Here is a 21,760-nt window from a genome sequence, read left to right as displayed (position 1 = left end):
GAGCATCTCTCTAGCCACGTGTGGATATTCTTTTTAATACTGAAGTATTTTAATTCATTTTATGTTTTCACACACACATGCATATACTACAAGATGCCTGTGCCATTCATAAGACAGGAATCTATTCTCCCTTTCCACTATCTCTGAGCCTCAGGGATTGAACTCATATTTTCAGACTTGTCAACAAGCACCTTTACTCTCGGAGCCATCTCGCCAGCCTTCTTATTCTTAATATTAGTTTGATCTGTAGTTTAAAAGACAAAGTTCCTTTAATAACACACATTACAGTTTAGTAAAATTCTAGTCATATGTCATGGCATCAAGCTTTAATACTAGCTCTTAGTAGGCAGAGACAGCTGAGTTCTGTGAGTTTCTGGCTAGTATCATATAAATAATGAGTACTGGCCCAGACAGAGCTAAAAAACAAAACCAAACTTACAAAACTTACACAAATGAGAAAAGATAAATGTTAGAGAATTAGATCATAAAAAAGTCTTTATCTTTTGCTGATTTTTCCTTTTACCGAAATTAGAATTTTCTTCATTCTATATATATATCCTGATTATAATCCCACTTCCCCGACTTCTCTCAGTTCTTCTCCCTCCCTTCCTATCCAAATCCATACCTCTTCTGTCTCTCCTTTGAAAATAAACAAGCATCTCAGGAATAATAATAAAATAAAGCAAGAAAAAAAAAACAATTGGAATATGACAAAGCAACCGAAAAAGAAAAAAAAAACAAAGAAAAGGGACAAGAAACATGTATAGTCACAGAGACACAGACATTGGTACAGCCCAAAACCTCATAAAAATCCAAAATCTGGAGCCCTCACTCAAAAAAAAATACTCAGAAATCATTTAATAGAAAAGAAAATTTCAAGAAGAGTTATTTGATTATTTCAAAACAGTACCATATATTGTATATGCAGAAATATATGTAATTTTCCATAATCTATTGATTTTATAATGGTGTTTAGTGTAGAATGTGTATTGTACAAACATTTCTGTTGCTTGAGTATTCATGTGACAGTGTGGGGTTGTACTAGATGCCTTTGTTCCACTAGGCTGGTTTGTTGTCCTTCAGTTTTGTTGCTGCTATGCGATCATTTTAATTGTCTCGACTTAAAGCAAAATGTACCCTTACCATAATAAAAATCTTGCAATACAGTTACCATATTGAAAAAACAATGTAACTAAATCAGAAAATATACAGAAATCAATTTAGCAACTACCATCCTCAACTACTTTCAGCCCATTCTAAAGAAGAACTTGTAAACAGCAAGCTTCTATTTGTTTGAGTCTTACTTTAACATCTTCAAAGTTTGATTTTTAAAGAAGAGGTAAGAATTTAGGAATATTAGGGAATGTTTTCATAGTACTAAGTACTTACTTAGTTTTGCATAGCTATTGATAATTTCTCTAGCACATCTGACCACTAGTTTATAATACCTGCTAGGAGCAATGCCTAATGTCTTCTATGTGCAGGTACCAGGATAATAACACATAGAACCGCAATACCTGGCTATTCAAGACTTTGTATGCATGAATTCAAGATGTTATAATCCATCTTAATCCAAATTCAGTAAAAATCAGCATTCTTTAAAAGTATTTGCTAATGTCGTTTGCTTTAAGTTTATTTAACTAGTGAGTGTGAGTTCAAAAATTTTGAAACTTACAATAGTAATTTCCATTTCATCTATATGTTGGTTAGAATTAAAAACACAAGATATGAAGAAGCAATTCAGTTTCAAACCTTCCCTAAAATATGAGAGGAACAGGTTTTTTTTGTTTTGTTTTGTTCTGTTTTATTTAATTTGGAAGTTTTATCTAGGCTCTATTCTGATGTTAATTAGATTTCTGGTGATTTGGAAGCAATCATGGGAATATGATTTCTTTACCTTATGAGGTCAACTTTACATTAATGATGACACATAGATTCTCTGTAATTTGACTGTGAAAGATCAATAGTGATTTGCAGATGTGATTCTCATAATGCTGTTCTGGAGCCTATGGTTAGAATGTCAGGATGCATTGGTGGTACCTGGGGACAAAGGAAGAATTACTTTGATTAACCAACTCAAAAGTAGACCTATCTCATTCTTGGACTCCAGGATTATTGTGTTAAATTTGCGGATGACTATACAATTTATTCCTTAACCAGAGGATGACAAATTTCAAAGAACATTTGGGCATTGTGCAAGAATTTTGTGTTGTGTGCCGATCTTGCCTTCTGAATTGGATTATAAATTCCTCACTGAAGGTGACAGGGCCAAGAGATGTTATGTTTTGTTTCTATGGCTTCTGTGAAAGAGTACCTCACAGAGTAGCTGGATACACAGGCTGTATAATTGACTGTCCATTCTGCTGGACTTGGTGGCAGGTGTACATGTACCTCATCTTCATCATTTTAAAACTAAACCACAATATTTTGGAAATGTTATATAGATATATGTGAGAGGAAGATAGTGCACCATAGAATTAGTTTTCAATGTGAATCTCCTTTCTGCCCTGTGGTGTCATCACCTCATTTGTTTTCACAGGGGCAATCACCTTTCCCTGTGCAGTATTCTAGAAAGATTTTGCTCTGTAGCTGTGGGCTCATAGAATAAACTTACTACTGAATAAAAGTACTTGAAAGAAAATTATGTCTGTACTACATATCTGTTGAATATGTATTTTCATGTTACTATACCCCAAGTAATATTCACAAATATTTATTTAACACTTACACTGTATTAAGTTTGGGTTTCATAACTAATTCAGTGATATGGGCATGTTATAGGAAAAAATACACTGTTTAGTATAAAAGACATGCAAATTGGTCAACTGTGGATCTGTAGAAATATCTGAAACTAGGCTCTTGAGGACATCCAGGCATATGTATACATATACTAATGCACTTATGGAAATGAGCTCATGCATATTAATACATATATGAATCATTTTAGTGTGCAAAACAGCCCACCTCTAATTTTTTAAACACATTTTAAAACTGGTGTCTTCCTCCTATAGGATTGCAAACCCCTTCAGCTCCTTGGGTCCTTTCTCTAGCTCCTCCAACAATATGAGCCAACCAGTATCCCTAGAGCTCTCAGGGACTAAACCACCAACCAAAGAATACACATGGAGGGACCCATGGCTCCAGCTGCATATGTAGCAGAGGATAGCCTTGTTCATCATCAACTGGAGGAGAGACCCTTGGTCCTGAGAGGGCTCTATGTCCCTGTTTAGGGGAATGCCAGGGCCTGGAAGCAGGAGTGGATGGGTTGGTGAGCAGGTAGGGGGGAAGGGGTAGGGTTTTTCGGAGGAGAAACGAGGAAAGAGGATAATATTTGAAATGTAAATACAGAAAATAGCTAATAAAAAAAAAAGAAATCAGGGAGGGCAGGGAACAGTGATCCTTGGGCATTCTTGACAGGGTCAAAGAGGAGTCGAGTAGAGCCCAGGACAAACTCCATAGGCACTCCCATTTTGCTTTTATCCAGACTTTGTGAATAAAAAGCTGTTTATCTGACATTTTGTTTTGTTTTGAGACAAGGTCCCCTTCTGTAGCCCAGATTGGCCTGGAGCTTAATATATAACCTAGGCTAGCCTACAACTCACGATGTAGACCATGATGGTCTTGAACTTTTGATCCTCCTGCCTCAGCTTCCCAAGTATTAGCATTATTGGTATTTGTTGCCGTACCCATGTTTTGATAGAAAGAACTGTATCATGAAGCTTACAATGAGCCTGAGTGGCCAATAAAGACCATAATTTAAAAACAACAAAACAAAACAAACAAACAAACAAACAAACAAAAAACTGGTGTCTCCCAAGATTCTTTCTTAATATCCTGTGCTCATCCTTTGTCACTAAATCACAATTGCAGTCTATTTCATTGCAATCCTAGTTACTTTTTGGGATGGGAATTTGAATTTCTGACAGTCTTCCTATAACATGCAGAACACTAATATAAATCACTGTATGCAATACTTGCAAATTTAAAATGCTTGTGGTAGAGTTGGTGTACTTTGTTTTTTGCTCGTTCTTTAAATGTTTTCCTACAAGGAAGTTACTCAAATGTGCAGTGTTTCAATATTTGAGGTGATTCTTGAACCCTTGTCAAATTTGTCTGTTTATCCAATATTTTGATCTTGACTTAGCTGATAGAGAAGAAATGGCATCAAACTGACATTTTAGTTTATATTTTAAATTGCAAGAGCTTTTAAACATCCTACATGAATTTATTTAAATGTTGTACATGTGTTAGATTATTGACATTATTGCACTAATTTGAAAAATCTCTATATTTAAAAGAGTATACTCAGTAACATTTTTTAGTTTCTATTGATATTTATGATGTTTACATATTAATGCAGTTCTTTATGCTATTTCAACCCATCCATCTAATGTGCACTGATCAATTCCTTCCCTATGTATCCATCCTTCTTTCCTTTCATAATTTCTAGTAACAGCTATGATATGTTAGATAGATTTTTTTGCTTATTTGTTTAACATTGACATGTGAAAAAGAACTTATGATATTATGTTTATGCATCTGATTTATTTCCCTTAACATAATTCCTTCTAATTTCACCAACATTGCTGGAAGTGACAGAAATTTATTCTTTTTAAAGAATAACGTCCAATAGTATGTGTTTGTGTCTGTCTTTCTGTGTATGTGTGTGTGTGTATGTATGCATGAATGTCTACACAGTGATCATAATTTATTTATCTATTAATGGAAATTGGTACTACTTCAATTTTAAGCTTTCATTAAAAGTTCAAAAATAAACATAACAAGCAATTATCTGTTTTGTAAGTTAATTTTTTTATTGCTTGTGTGTATGCACACACACATACACTGCAATGCATATGTGAAGGTCAGGGAATAACTTGTAAGAGTTTGTTCTCTCCATCTAGCATGTACCCTAGGTATTAAACTCATATAGTGCTTGGCAACAAATTTCCTTACTCACTGAGTGAGGCATCTCACCTGGATTAAATTGTTACTTTTCATATCCATTTCATTACGAAGAGATAATAACTTTTGGTTTAAACATGCATTTTTATAGTGGCCAATATTGAACAACCTTGAGTTTATTTTTGGTTATTTGTATTTCTTCTGGCAGAATTCTGCATTCATCTCATTTTTCCATTTTATAAAATGGCCTTTTTTTTGGTTTTGTCTTTGCTAAACTAGGAAATTTTGCTCCCCATTGTGGATATTAATCTTTTGTCTGCTATCTCAACTCTTAACCTCACTTGCGTCTTCACATAAATGCCATATAATTTTATTGAGTGTAACTAAAAATATTTCCTTTCTGGGGGAATCTTAATGGATACCGTCTAAATGTTGTACTATTTGCTTCTGTACATTTAAAAGTCTAGCTAGTTTTCATTCTTAATTTCTTACTGCCTTATTTTTTAGTTTTGATTAATTTTAAACTCTACTTTTCTAGTTATTGCAGTTGATATGTTCATCTCTATTATTGTTCATTCTTTCTTAATTGTAGATACCTTAGCTGGGACTTATAGAACACATTTTATTCCTGTCATTAAGTTTGTAATTTGTCTTCATTTGAAACATGCATATTACTGAAAATGCAGTCAGTACTTATTTTAAACACCTTTTTCAGTAATATACATTTATAATCATCTAGAATACTTTAATAATTTCAGTACTGATTATGTGGCTTTCATAAGACTTAAAAAAGTGAAGACTATTATTAAATTTTACAAATAAGTTTGATAACTTTAAATACAGTGTGTTTTAAAAAATATTTTACATAATATTTTCATTTTGAAATTTTATTTCGACCCTTATTGTATGAGATGACACTCTTAATCAGACTACGAACAATGTCTAGATACATTAAATTTTGTATTACTCATTAACGATGTAAATTCTAGAACTGATAATTACCTAGAAATAATAATAATAATAAAATAATAATAATAATAATAATAAAGAAAAGAAATAACTTGGAGTGAAAAATATCACCACCAAGAACTGCAACAAAACAAGTTTTCATGGACAACAGCATCCATTGCCCAGTGTGTGCTCTACATGTTGACTGAAAACATTATGGCCAGCATCCAGTTTTGTTTGTAAACTAGTGAAATAAAAACATTTATACATGTTCTATTGGTGTGTATCAAAATTATCAAAATATCATTCTCCTTTAATGTGATATTTGTATTAACTCTTTGAGATTTTCATATAGTACACTTTAACCAAACTCAACTCCTCTTCCCCCTAGCTGATAGGAGATCAATCCCCATCTTCCCAACCTATCCAAACTTATGGTATTCTTTTGTTTTAATGACCCAATAAATTTAGGTTGTTGTTTCTCTTGAGCTCTCTCTGTGATCCTGGGCCACTTAGAGTGCCTGGGAGTACAGCTTCCTCTGGGTATTATGGGACTCACTGTAGAGTTTGCCCACAAGGTCTGCTCAGGGCACTGGCCCAGACAAACTGGAAGCAACCCATGTCACTGGGCTGGTGGACTTTCTGAGTGCCTGGGTCCCATTGGTCCCAGTTATTCTCCGTTTTGGGATAGATGTTTTGTCCTCCTCACCTCTGATCATGGGCGTGTTAGAGCACCTGGAAGTGGAGCTTCCTCTGGGTGTTGTGGGACTGTCTGCAGAATTTGCACCCAAGATCTGCTTAGGGCACCCACCCAGACAGACCAGAAGCTCAGAAATTGATTTTTTGCTAATAGCAAATAATTCTGACTCTGACAAAGACAATAATTATGGCCTTTCTTTACTGTGATCTAATTACAAATTACGAACGCATTTTCTTTCCTTTCCATTAAGGGAGATGCATCAACAATGCCTGGGTATGTGATGGAGATGTTGACTGTGAGGATCAGTCTGATGAAGAAGACTGTGACAGTTTTTTGTGTGGACCACCCAAGTACCCTTGCGCTAATGATACCTCCGTGTGCCTGCAGCCAGAGAAACTTTGCAATGGGAGAAAAGACTGTCCGGATGGGTCCGATGAAGGCGACCTTTGTGGTATTGCTTGTTCTGTTGTATTTACTTCTCTCCAGGGACTAGAACCTTTTAGTTTATCCACATCAAAGCACTTATTTATTCCCTTCAAATGAGCCTCTTTGCCTTTGCTCTTATATTTAATCTTTAGGTACTGAATGGCTTTATAAATTGCAGTGAATATGATCAAAAAATTTCTGAAAACAAGAAAAAACGAACAAACACTAGACAATGCATTTAACAAGTAGAGAGTTTTGTAAGTGTTACATCTCTAGTTTTTGCCTATAGTTCTATAGCTGAATTAATTAGTGTCAGGAAGTCACTGAGAACAGTGAAACCTCACTGCTCGCAGTGAAACTTACTGTTGGTGAGTCTTCAGATGTTACAATAGAAATTGTGATTTTGTTTGTTACAGGAAGAGGAGAAGCTGGACATAAGGCAATTACCTGAGTTGCTATGGTGCTGTCTCTGTTTTGAAGTTCATGTATAATAGTTTCCCTTAGTATGCTTATCAAGTTAAAATGATCAATTCACATGACTTTAAAAGAACTTGGAATAGCCATCTCTCTATGCCAAACAATACATATGAAGGGAAAGAAATAAATTTTTCCCATCTTCAGGAAATCAATTATCAAGTAGAGGATCTAGGTATGTTTGTTAAAGGATTCTGATGGAGGCATCAACAAAAAGTATAAATAACGATAACAACAACAACAACCACACCCTGGTGCTTTGTAAGGTAGTGGACAGGAAAGGAAAACTGTGATTTGATTTGTCTAAATAGTTTCATTTCTCATACTTAATGTTACTTAAATCATAAAGGGCATTAGAAATTCTTAGTGTTAAGACAAAAGAAATTATATTAGAAATAAACTAAAACTACTGTGAAACCCTTTTATTTTTTAAACCTGCTGGACACAATGACATTTTTTATAGTAGTTCTCTTGAAAAGGGGTGTCAATTGAACTAAAATGGAGCTACTACTTCAAAATGGCTACAGTTATCAAATGATTATGATTACTGCAGAACAAGAATACTTGAAAATAAATCTATTTTTTCCTTCTAAATAATACCTAACATGAATTCAATTCTTAAAGAAAAATGGCTAATGGAATTACAGTCCAATTTTACAAGAAATATACTTCTAGAGTCACCAGGAATATTTAAGTTATACATGAACATATTACTACAATTTGTCAGTTATTAGACAACAGTCATTTTTAGTACTTTCCTGAAGAAGCACAACTAGACCAATTTTGAGAAACAATTTTTGAATTCTTATTTTTGCTTGAGATTTGTTGTTGCTTGATGTAATTGTTTTGTTTTATTTTATCAGAGTGTATCACTGTGCACACAGAGCCAACCACAAACTCACTGTGGCCTCATACACACAAAGATCCACCTGCTTCAGCCTTCCTAGTTCAATGATTAAAGGCATGCATGCTGAACTCAAAACACTTTTGGTGCAAAAAAATAGTAAGAAGCTCCTGGGCTTGTTGTTATATTTCTGTTTTCTCCTTGCGAATATTAGAAAACTGTAGGGAACATAAGAGAATAGTAGGGTAAAAGAGAAAACAGTAGGATCCATGGGGTTGTAAAAACAGAAATCTACTACCTTACTCAAGAGCATGATATTCTGAAATTTGCTCACACTGAAAATATTGGTACAAATTTTGGAAGTTATATCCTTTTTTTAACTTTAATTTTATTCATCTGACATCTTTAATTGTCTATTGAATATCAGGCTGATAAGTATAATTAGATATATTCTATCTCCTTCTAGAGCCTATAATTTTGTGATTACAAAAAGAATAATAATAAATGCACATAAACAAAGTATAAATACAAGTGCTATGAGGAAAGCATTCTCTTTCTTTATAAACTATATTTATTATTCATATGGTAAATAATGATTGCTCATTACTAGTGCTAAAATACCAGTAAACTATTGCTTGTGTAATATATATTATATTTCTATACTCTCAATGAATTAGTCATAACAACCAATATATAGCACATAAAGAACAAGGAAAACTACTCCTCACTACTACTATAATTATTTATGCATATATGTATTTATTTATAAGCATTAAATACTCAGGTAATCAATATCTATCTTTCTTGTGAAAGGCATTTACAACTGATTTTGAACAGCTTCTAAAAGACTAAGAATAATTTTCCTAGTTTTAACAAAAGTACTTAACACAGTTTGTATCAATGTGCTAACCAAAGTTATATGATAAATTTAGTAGAAATGGGAACTTGCATTCCTAATTTTTATCATTTATCATTAAATAAATTCTTCTATTGAAACATTTCTAGCAGTGTTTAGTGACCATTGAGTGTGGGGGATTGTTTTATATTGGGTCATAAAAGCTCCAATTCTAACTGCAGACTTAGAGAACTCAATCAGTGAATACTATGAGCTGAGGAAAACAATCTGACCAAAAACATCTGTCCTTCCACAGATGAATGTTCTTTGAACAACGGAGGCTGTAGCAACCACTGTTCTGTTGTTCCTGGAAGAGGAATTGTCTGTTCCTGCCCAGAAGGACATCAGCTCAAGAAGGATAATAGAACCTGTGAAATTGTGGACTACTGTGCCTCCCACCTGAGGTGCAGCCAAGTGTGTGAGCAGCACAAACACATAGTCAAGTGCTCCTGTTATGAAGGCTGGGTGTTGGGTACTGACGGGGAAAGCTGCACCAGCATGGGTGAGTAGATACTGTAAACTATGAAATAATCCCAAAACACTTTAAAAAATAATAAAAAGTTTCTGTGTATTCTGTAAATCACCTTTAAATGTCATAGGTCATGTTTAACCTATTCCAAAACCTCCCAGAAAGGATATGTTACAATATTCCTTCCTATCATACCCCTCAGACCCTTAGCCATCTGTTTACTACTACAGTTCTAACCTGCCCTCCATGAAGGGTACAGCACACAATTGAAATTAGTCATTACTGAAATTAGATTTCAGATATTGATAAATTGATATTATCTTTTAAGTTGTATTGTGTCCTGGTGACTCTACATGTATGTGGATACAACACACTTCTGAAAACTGTTGAAGAAAACAGCAGGCTTTAGATTTAATTAACTTCCAAATGAGAGAAAGCATCTCTTTCATTTTATTAATGTAGGTTTCAGACTACTAATACTGTTACCTACCAGGATGAATTTGTACCCAATAAAAATGACAGGCATAGTTAGATAGAAAGATAGAATAGAGAGAGATAGGTGATAGATAGATAATGGATTGTTAGGCATATTGATAGATTGATAGAGAGACTGGTAAATAGAAGATAATAGGTGATTGATAGATAGATAGATAGATAGATCATCATTATAAATTAAAGATAGATTGTTATACATATATCAAAAAAAGCATTTATTTTCAGACTTTACTATTGCATCCATGGACGTATCTTGATTAATCTTGATTACTATACTTCAATGTATTTATTTTTATGTTATGCACATATAGAAATTGATTTCCAACTCTTAAGCTCTATGGAAGTTTTCTAGTCCATAAGCTTTATTAGATGTCCAAGAACCTATGCATCATGAACATTCATTCATTTTATTTCTTCTACTAAGGCTCTATTTTCTTCCCTTCTTTTCTAGAAATCCAGGTTACTCTTTGATCCTCTCTAAATCAGACACTTCTATTTGTTTTAATCCCCATGTACATTTCTCTGTGTAAGACACCATATTCCTAAACCATTAGTATGGTCATGGTTTGACTTGACTTTATATTTCTTAGATATTTTCTTCATTTACATTTCAAATTTTATCCCTTACCCCATTTCCCCTCTGACCCCTCCCCCCCCCATTCCATCCCTCCTTCCCCCTGCTCACTAACCCTCTCACTTCTGATTCCCTGTCCTGGGATTCCCCTACACTGGGACATCAAGCTTTCACAAGACCAAGGGCCTCTCCTCTCATTGATATCCCACAAGGCTATCCTCTGCTACATATGTGGCTGGAGCCATGAGTCCCTCCTTGTGTACTCTTTGGTTGGTGATTTAGTCCCTGGGAGCTCCAGGGGTACTGGTTGGTTCATATTATTGAAGAGACTGCAAATCCCTTCAATTCCTTGGGTGCTTTTTCTAGCTCCTTCATGGGGAACTGTGTGCTTAGTCCAATAAATGGCTGTGAGCATACACTTCTGTATTTGTAAGGGACTGGCAGAACCTCTCAGGAAACAACTATATCAGAATCGTATCAGCAAGCACTTGTTGGAATCCACAAGTGTATCAGTTTGGTTACAGTATATGGGATGAATACCCAGGTGGGAGTTACTGGATGGCCTTTCCTTCAGTTTCTGCTTCAAACTTTGTCTCTTTATCTCCTCTCATGGGTATTTTGATCCCCCTTCTAAGAAGGACTGAAGTATTCACTCTGTGGTCTTCCTTCTTCTTGAGATTCATGTGGTCTGTGAATTGTATCTTGGGTATTCTGAAAATCTGGGCTAATATCCACTTATCAGTGAGTGCATACTATGCATGTTCTTTTGTGATTGGGTTACCTCACTCAGGATGATGTTTTCTAGTTCCATCATTTGCCTAAGAACTTCATGAGTTCATCATTTTTAATAGCTGAGTAGTACTCCATTGTGTAAATGTACCATGTTTTCTGTAGTCATTCCTCTGTTGAAGGACATTTGGGTTCTTTCCAGTTTCTGGCCATTATAAATAAGGCTGCTAGGAACATAGTGGAGCATGAGTCCTTGTTATATGTTGGAACGTCTTTTGGGTGTATGCCCAGGAATCTATAACTGGGCCCTCAGATAGTACTATGCCCAATTTTCTGAGGAACTGTCAAACTGATTTCCAGAGTGGTTGTACTAGCTTCCAATTCCACAAGCAATGGAGGAGTGATTATCTTTCTCCACAATCTCACCAGCACTTGCTGTCACCTGAGTTTTTGATCTCAGCCAGTCTGACTGGTATAAGGTGGAATCTCAGGGACATTTTGATTTGCTTTACCCTGATGACTAAGGATGTTCAACATTTCTTCAGGTGCTTCTCAACCATTTGGGAATTCTCTGTTGAGAATTCTTTTATTGACTCTGTACTCCATTTTTAAAGAGGGTTACTTTGTTTTCCTTCTTGAATTCTTTGCATATATTGTATATTTGCCATCTATCAGATGTAGGGTTGGTAAAGATTTTTTTCCCAATCTGTTGGTTGCTGTTTTGTCCTATTGACAGTGTCCTTAGCCTTATAGAAGCTTTACAATTTTATGAGGTCCCATTTGTCAATTCTTGATCTTAGAGAAAAAGTTATTGGTGCTTGGTTCGGGAAATTTTTGTCTGTGCCCATGTGCTAGAGGCTCTTCCCCACTTTCTTTCTATTAGTTTCAGTGTATCTGGTTTGATGTGGAGGTCCTTGACTTGAACTTTGTAAAAGGAGATAAAAATGGATCGATTTCCATTCTTCTATATCCTTCCTGCCAGTTGAACCAGCATCATTTGTTGAAAATATTGTCTTTTTTCCACTAGTTGGTTTTAGCTGATTTGTCAAGATCAAGTGACCATAATTGTGTCGGTTCATTTCTGGGCCATCAAGTCTATTCCACTGATCTTCCTGCCTGTCACTGTATCAATACAATGCAGTTTCTGTCACAACTGCTCTGTAGTACAGCTAGAGGTCAAGGATGATGATTCCCCCAGAAGTTGTTTTATTGTTGAGAATAGTTTTCGCTATCCTGGTTTTTTTCTTATTCCAGGTGAATATGGAAATTGCTTTTTTTTAACTCTATGAAAAATTGATTTAGAATTTGGATAGGGATTGCATTGAATCTGTAGATTGCTTTCAGCAAGATGGTCATTTTTACTATATTAATCCTACCAATCTATGAGCATGGGAGATCTTTCCATCTTCTGAGATCTTTCATTTCCTTCTTCAAAGACTTGAAGTTCTTGTCATACAGATCTTTCACTTTCTTAGAGTACCAAGACATACCAAGACATTTTATATTATTTGTGACTTTGTGAAAGGTGTTGTTTCCTTAATTTCTTTCTCAGCCTGTTTATCCTTTAAGTAGAGGGAGGCCACTGGTTTGCTTAAGTTACTTTTATATCCAGTCACTGCAGAAATTCTTTATCAGGTTTAGGAGTTCTCTGGTGGAATTTTTGGGGTCACTTAAGTATACTATAACATCATCTGCAAATAATGATATTTTGACTTCTTCCTTTATAATTTATATTCGGTTGACCTCCTTTTGTTGTCTAATTGCTCTGGCTAGAACTTCCAGTACTGCATTAAACAGGTATGGAGAGAATGGACAACCTTGTCTAGTCCCTGATTTTAGTGGAATTGTTTTAAATTTCTCTCCATTTAGTTTGATGTTGGCTACTGGTTTGCTGTATATTACTTTTACTATGTTTAGGTATGGGCTTTGAATTCCTGATCATTCCAAGACTTTTATCATGAAAAGACGCTGGATTTTGTGAAATATTTTTTCAGCATTTAATGAAAGGATTACATTTTTTTTTCCTTGTGTTGTTTATATAGTGGATTACATTGATGGATTTGTGAATATTGAACCATACCTGCATTCCTGGGATGAAGCCTAATAGATTGTGATGGATGATTATTTTCATGTGTTCTTTGATTAAGTTTGCTAGTATTTTAATGAGTATTTTTGCATCTATAATCATAAGAAAAATTGTTCTGAAGTTCTCTTTCTTTGTGGGATCCTAGTGTGGTCTGGGTATCAGAATAATTGTGGCTTCATAGAATGAATTGGATAGTGTTCCCTCTGTTTCTGTTTTGTAGAATAATTTGAAAATTATTACTATTATTATTATTATTATTATTATTATTATTATTATTATTATTATTATGTCTTCTTTGAAGGTCTGATAGAAGTCTATCCCAAACTCATCTTTTCCTGGGCTTTTTTGTTTGGAAGACTATTACTGACTGCTTCTATTTCTTTAGGGGTTATGGGACTGTTTAGATTGTTTATCTGATCGTGATTTAAATTTGGTACCTTGTATCTGTCTAGAAAATTGTACATTTCATTCAGATTTTCCAGTTTTGTTGAGTATAGGCTTTTGTGTTGGACCTGATGATTTTTTTGGATTTCCTTAGTTTCCATTGTTATGTCTCCCTTTCATTTCTGATTTTGTTGATTGGAATACTGTCTCTGGCCCCTCTGTTAGTTTGGCTAAGGGTTTATCTATCTTGTTGATTTTTCTCAAAGAACCAGCTCCTGGTTTTGTTGATTCTTGGTATAGTTATTTTTGTTTCTACTTCATTGACTTCAGCCCTGAGTTTGATTATGTCCTACCTTCTACTCCTCTTGGGTCTAATTTCTTCTTTTTGTTCTAGAGCTTTTAGTTGTGCTATCAAGCTGCTAGTATATGCTAGCTCCAGATTCTTTTTGGAGGCACTCAGAACTATGAGTTTTCCTCTTAGCACTGCTTTCATTGTGTCCCATAAGTTTTGGCATGTTGTGGCTTTATTTTCATTAACTTCTAAGAAGTCTTTAATTTCTTTCTTTATTTTTTTTCTTGACCAAGTTATTGAGTAGTGTTGTTAAGCTTCCATGTGTATGTGGGCTTTCTATTATTTTTGTTGTTACTGAAGACCAACCCTTGTCCATTATGATCTAATAGGATGCATGGGATTATTTCAGTCTTCTTGTATCTGTTGAGACCTGTTTCATGATCAATATTATGGTCAGTTTTGGAGAAAGTACCATAAGGTACTGAGAAAAAGATATATTCTTTTGTTTTATCATAAGATGTTCTATAGATATCTGTTAAATCATTTTGTTTCATAATTTCTATTAGTTTCACTGTGTCTCTGTTAGTTTGTGCTTCCATGATCTGTATATTGCTGAGAGTGGAATGTCTCCACTATTATTATGTGAGGTGAAATGTATGCTTTGAGCTTTAGCTAAGTGTCTTTTATAAATGTGGGTGCCCTTGCATTTGGAGCATAGATATGCAGAATTGGAAGTTCACCTTGGTAGATTTTTGCCTTTGATGAGTATGAAGTATCCCTCCTTATCTTTTTTGATAACTTTTGGTTGAAAGTCAATTTTACTTGATATTAGAATGCCTACTCCAGCTTATTTCTTGGGACTATTTGCTTGGAAAAAAATTTTCCAGGCTTTTACTCTGAGGTAGTGTCTGTCTTTGTCTCTGAGGTGGGTTTCCTGTATGTAGCAAAATGTTGGGTCCTGTTTAAATATCCAGTCTGTTAGTCTGTGTCTTTTTATTGTGGAATTGAGTCCATTGATGTTAAAAGATATTAAGGAAGAAAGATTGTTGCTTCCTGTTATTTTTGTTGTTAGAGGGGGAATTATGTTTATGTGGCTATCTTCTTTTTGGATTGTTAGAAGAAGATTATTTTCTTGCTATTTCTATTGTGCAGTTCTCATCCTTGTGTTGGAGTTTTCCATTTATTATCCTTTGAAAGGCTGGATTTGTGGAAAGATATTGTGTAAATTTGTTTTTGTCATGAAATACCTTGGTTTCTCCATCTATGGTAATTAAGAGCTTTTACTGGGTATAGATTAGCTTAGGCTGATATTTGTGTTCTCTTAGGGTCTATATGACATCTGCCCAGGGTCTTCTGGTTTTCAGTCTCTGGTGAGAAGTCTGGTATAATTCTGATAGGCCTGCCTTTACATGTTACTTGACCATTTTCCCTTACTGCTTTTAATATTCTTTCTTTGTTTAGTGCATTTGTTGTTTTGACTATTATATGACAGGTGGAATTTCTTTTCTGGTCCAATTTATTTGGAGTTCTATAGGCTTCTTGTATGTTCATGGGCATCTCTTTCTTTGGGTTAGGGAAATTTACTTCTATAATTTTGTTGAGGATATTTACTGACCCTTTAAATTGGGAGTCTTCACTCTCTTCTATACCTATAATTCTTAGATTTCGTCTTCTCATTGTGTCCTGGATTTTCTAAATATTTTGGGTTAGGAGCTTTTTACACTTTGCATTTTCTTTGACTGTTGTGTCAACATTTTCTATGGTATCTTCTGCACCTGAAATTTTCTCTTCTATCTCTTATATTCTGTTGGTGGTCCTCGCATCTATAACTCCTGATCTCTTTCCTAGGTTTTCTGTCTCCAGTGATCTCCTTATTGTTTCTACTTCCATTTTTAGATCCTGGATGGATTTGTTCAATTCCTTCACTTGATTGGTTGTGTTTTCCTCTAATTCCTTAATGAATTTTTGTGTTTCTTCTTTAAAGGCCTCTACTTGTTTACCTGTGTTCTCCTGTATTTCTTTAAGGGAGTTATTTATGTTCTTCGTAAAATCCTCTATCACATCATGAGATGTGATTTTCAAATACACATCTTGCTTTTCCAGTGTGTTGGGGCATCCAGGACTTGTTGTTGTTGGAGAACTGGGTTCTGGTAGTGCCATGTAGCCTTGGTTTCTGTTGATGAGGTTCTTCTGCTTGCCTTTTGCCATCTTGTTATTTCTGGTGTTAGTTGGTATTGCTGTCTTTGGCTTGAGTTTATTCCTCCTGTAGGCCTGCAAGCCTGTGTCAGCAGTCCTGAGAGACCAGCTTTCCCCTAGCATGACCTGTGCTTTGAGGGCTGTGGAACAGCCCCAGCTTCTGTGTGCAGATGGAGGCAGGAAGGACCCTGTCCCAGCTGCTCCATTGCTCCTGTGACTTGTGCTCTCCTGGCTGGTCTGCTTTAGACCTTTATTTAACATTTTATACTCATGTCTTCCCTTCTTGTTTATCATTCCAATCAAATAATAAAAATTGAAAGTCAGAAATCAAATTATAGTCTGTTCTCTGCTTTTAAAGTAGCATCCAGTTTAATTTGGGAAAATTAATATACAGCCAATGACTATTATATTTTCAGAGACCATTTAACTATTTTAATATTCTGTTTTGTTGTGTTTTATAGTAATGTGTGATTCTGTTTATCCGGTTAAAAATTGAATCATCACCTATGCTATTAAGGAATATTTATTATATACTTACTTGCCCAAGATTCTAAATAAAGTAATCCTCATAAGAGACTAAAAAAAGCAATTCATTGTGATAAATGAGTCATTTTGTAAAGAGCAGAGAAACAACATTTCAGATTTGATCATAAATATGTTATGATCATAGCTTAGGAAAACAATAACTTATTCTTTGGTATAGATGAAGTTACTAAGGTATCATGAAATAGCTAATGAGTTAATAGCTAATAAGTTTCTACTTTTCTAATGTTAAACTTTTGAATATATACATCAAGGTTCAAAGCTCATCCTAATAGATATAGCCTAAACTCAGACTTGCAGGAAGTCCCTAGAGTACTCTCGCATACCTCATAATTTGCTTGTGTTACATTTGCTTTGTTTATGATGAAGGAGGAAAGCAAACATGTATTATAATATTAAGCTTGAAATGAAGGTTTTCTAATATGAATAAATTCCCATGTTGATAATTAATTAACTGCACTTTGAAGCAGAGAAACTAACACCATAACATTTATGTTATTCATAGACATGTATTATTAATTGGTCTACTTAGCCACCTTCAAAAGGTTTTGTTCTATATTTTTGTTTTTTCATCACTTTGGAAAAGCAGAAAACTCATAGAACATTCAAAATGAATTGTCATACAACTCCTGGACTTTAAAATAAATGTTTTGTCTTTTATGTCATTGCTTAACTTCCATCATTCTTTACATGATCCCCTTTCAAAAATAAATGTTGTTACCATTGCATTTAATACCAATGCTACTTCACCTTGACAACTCAAAAAATATAAAAAGAAGGAAAAAAGAAAAGAAAGGACAATAGGCTTTATGATTCAAACATGTTAGTGCCAGAACACCCCTGGTATCCTTAATCCTTGAATTCTTTTCTGTAAAGCTTTCATATATTTTTATTTGCATCTGAAATTCTTCACATGCTGGCTTTTACTGCTATGTTGATCTTTTTTGTTAATTTTTCTTCATTTTTCTTTTATGTCCATATCTGAAGTCTTGCTTATTAAATATAATCATAAATCACTATTACTTTTACAATTTTGGTTTTTATTTAATAAATCTTACAAATTTCACTTTTCTATTTGTTCTCTTTTCTGCCTTTCTAAAATGCTCTATTATTTCTCTGCCTCAATTTTAAAATACCATTCTATTTGGGTGTTCTACTAAAAATCCAGGAGGTTACTGAGGAGTAGTTATCTTTCTAACTGCTATATACTCTTTGGTGGGCAGCCTCTGGCCAGTTTGCAACATTTCTCTGACTACAGTGAAGAACATTATAACTTTCTTTCTGTTTCCTTTTAACCAGAAGCAAATTATATTTTCTCAACAATGGCACCTTTGTTCCTATTCCTCCAGTATTTCATAGTTTAGATGAGAAAAGTTTTATTGTTATGGATTATGTTTTAGGAAAGAGACTGTGGCTGTAGATTCACAAACACTGTAGCGAAGTGATCATCTTTGGGCACAGAGTGTCACTCTTTCAATCTTAGATCCTCACATATGTCTACATGCAGCCACTTGGCAAATACTTTTTACTCTGAAAAATATATGTGGTTTCCTAAAATTTAATGTTTTTGGACCCTTATATCTTAAAGGACACCAGCTTTCTTTCTTTTTTTTTATTTATAATTCTGGATATCAGAGGGCTACTTAAAAATTATTTGACTATGGGGATGGAGAGATTGCTCAGTTGTTAAAATTGCTTCCTGATTTTGATGAGGATCCAAGTTCATATCCAAGTACCCACATCAGGGAGTTCAAAATCTAAAATTACCTCCCCAGGAGAACTAGTGGATAAGCTGTTCTGTCTTGGAAAACACCTGTGGTTGTACACACATGCAGAAGCACACACACACACACACACACACACACACACACACACATGTGCATTGAAGAAGCACATTTACCAATGAGGTGGGAAGTATTTGCATGCTTATCACTCATGGTCTCCTTTCTCTTCTCTGATGATTGTCATGATCAATAGCCATTAGTATATCAAACGTACATTCTCTTCATAAATTTCCATCCTGCAAACTCTTTTATTATTATTATTACTTTTATTTTTTTTACTGTCCAGTCACTACTCTCTCCCAGATCGCCCTCCCACAGTCCTTCATGCCATTCTTCCTTCCCCTGTCTCCAAGAGGATTACCCTGATCCCTGCCAGGAATCCCCACTCCCTAGCTCCTCAAGTCTTTCAAGGGTTAGATGTGTATTTTCCCACTCAGGCCAGACCAGGCAGTCCTCTACTGTATATGTTTCAGTGGCCATGGACTAGCTCTGGTATGCTGCCTGGCTGGTAGCTCAGTGTCTGTGAGAACTCAAGGGTCCAGGTTAGTTGAGACTGCTGGTCTTCCTATGAGGTAATCCTCCTCCTCAGATTTTTTCCAACCTTTCTCTAATACAATCACAGGGTCCAGTGCTTGTTAGTTCTCTTGGAGGACAGCTCTTTAACTCTTTCAAAGTACTTACCTTACTAAATGTTTATAGGTATTAAATATTTTTGATAGAGTGTTTCTCATTGAATAATCACAGAAATGGAGACCCAGAAAAATAAATTCATTGTTTAAAGATTGTAGCTAAGAAGTAATAAAGCAAAGTTATTTGTATATCATCCTAGCCATGTCATCTCAAAATGTAGCAACAAAACTCTGCCCATCATGCCTCTAGTTTAGGTTAGCAGCTATGTGCTGGCTAGTACATGCAATCTGCCCCCAAAATTCAACTTGGCAGTGCACCTGGCTGGGGCAACAGTCCGGTGGGCCCTGTACACTTAGATGACTGGTTTTGGGGGAAGGGCTTACACCACTACTGTCTGCTCTGGCCATCTGCATATCCGTGACTCTTCCCAGTTATATGCATCTCAGTTATGTGTTACCACTAAGGCCCAGTAGATGGCAGCAGAAGGGGTGTAACTTTTGTTCCTTTAACTCCAGAATATTAGAAAAGGAGAGGGACACAGGCATAGGTGCCTGGTGGCATCCCACTTGCCTGGCTGAGGATTAGGACTTGTAGCTATATTGTCTTAAGTCTGAAGCCAGCACAAAATGCTTGGCTATAGTATTTTAAAGGCTGGGCTCTAGAAAGAAAGAAAGAAGGAAAGAAAGAAAGAAAGAGAGAAAGAAAGGAAGGAAGAAAGAAAGAAAGAAAGAAAGAAAGAAAGAAAGAAAGAAAGAGAGAAAAAAGAAAGAAAGAAAGAGAAGAAAATAAAAAGAAAAGAAAAGAAAAAAAGAAAAGAAAGACAAATCACTGATTTTGCAAGGATCCAGCGCCAGAGGGATGGTCATCAACTTGGGAATGGGGCTCCAGATTCCTGGCAGCAGAATTACAAGCAGTGGAGGAATCAGAGCCAGGCATAGGATTGGCAGACACCTTCTCTACTCTTGTCATGAGGGAGGAGCAGGACAGGGGTTTATGAGACTCCTTTGTATCTTTGGTGAATTCTTGGAGATTGTGAATGTTAGGAGATTGGGAAGAATCATGAGTTGTCATGGTAATTTGCCTGTGTTTGTAATGGTGTCCTGTAGCAGGTAGGCAAGGGGAAGAGGGAAAGGGGAGACATTCGTGTGCCTTTTTAATGGAGTTCAAGATTGCTGTGTAGGGGCAGCAGGTATCCACATGACTTTTTTAATGAGATTTTTTTTTTTCAATGAGTTGTTTCCCATAATGAAAAATGAAAGGAGACCATAGATCCAGAGAAGAGCAAGTTAGGAAAATATAAGACTGCTTTCCCTCAGAGTTGTGAATGCTTGGGCCTTTGGGCTGATGCCAAAGATCTGCCTGCTAGGGTCAGGGGCATTATCTTTTTTTTTTTTTTTGTTCAAAGTGGAGATTCTGCTGGATCCATGTGGGCACCAGAAATCATTATGTGTGTGCTTTCTGCAGTTGTGGACCCACAATCTGGGCACAAACTGTAGTATACATTTTGGGTTCTGGCTGTGTGTCATGTTTCCTAGCTCTTTGTATAGACTAGGCTGCATACAGGACTAGAAGCATGAAGCAGAGTCCAGAATAGGTGGGGTCTGCAGGATCCTGGTCTAGCTTAGAGAGTTTGGAGGAGGGTAGGATGCACTGGGGGGGGAGGGGTCATTTTAATGAAAAAGCTCTCTTAGACAATCTTAGCTTGTGTACTTACCTTTTTTCATGTTGAACCAATGATATATATGAAATTTGGGGAGTGGAAAGGAGTTCTACATAGAGTGAATCGAATGGTTGTAGTTTAAAATACTATACATGCCTCATTGGTATGGAGAGGTGTTCCAGAATCCCAGGTATTCTCTGCGTGGGCTAATATGAGAGGGGAAAAAGTTGAACTTGTAGGTTTACCATTTGACCACTTATACATTTAGCCTTCCTCAGGTAGAGGATGTGGGGAATCCCCAGACAAGGTCAGAAAAGGTGAAGTCCTGCTAGTAAAGGGAGTTCTCCATTTTGATCGATAATCAGAAGAAGTATCTAGACATGATAGACAATGACATTAATCAGCAGGGTTTCCCAACAGGTGTTGAAATTTATTCTTCCTACTCCAAGGTTGAGCTTTGATGTGATGCCAGTGCATAGTTTCTCAATGCTGTGAGGTCTCACATTGCCAAAATTCCTTTGAATATCAAACTTTCAGGAACTTGTTCTTTTAAGCCTTTCTAACCAAGGTTTTTTTACTTGGATAATTTATACATCTTTTGCAATATAAAATTTTGTAGCTTGCAGCACATAACATACTTGTTGTGAAATCTTATTTTTAAAAGGTCATTTATCTTTTCTTTTACAACATTTATATCCATTACTCTCTTTACCTCCCATTTTTCCT

General features: G+C 35.5%; 1 protein-coding gene across 7 annotated transcripts in view; it reads left to right on the top strand.

The window, feature by feature from the left end:
• The window catches only part of Lrp1b (LDL receptor related protein 1B), a 1,939,581-nt gene that overhangs the window by 1,249,590 nt on the left and 668,231 nt on the right, over positions 1-21,760 (top strand). For all 7 annotated transcript variants that reach the window (XM_031370139.1, XM_031370141.1, XM_031370138.1 and 4 more), the window contains 2 exons: positions 6,804-7,004; positions 9,449-9,694. In XM_031370139.1, the coding sequence (XP_031225999.1) occupies positions 6,804-7,004; positions 9,449-9,694 (447 nt within the window). The remainder of the gene's footprint in view (positions 1-6,803; positions 7,005-9,448; positions 9,695-21,760) is intronic.

Source organism: Mastomys coucha, unplaced genomic scaffold (assembly GCF_008632895.1).
Source record: "Mastomys coucha isolate ucsf_1 unplaced genomic scaffold, UCSF_Mcou_1 pScaffold15, whole genome shotgun sequence".
Taxonomy (NCBI): Eukaryota; Metazoa; Chordata; class Mammalia; order Rodentia; family Muridae; genus Mastomys; species Mastomys coucha.
The sequence above is the reverse complement of the archived record's forward strand: the minus strand, read 5'-3'. Positions and strand labels throughout refer to the sequence as shown.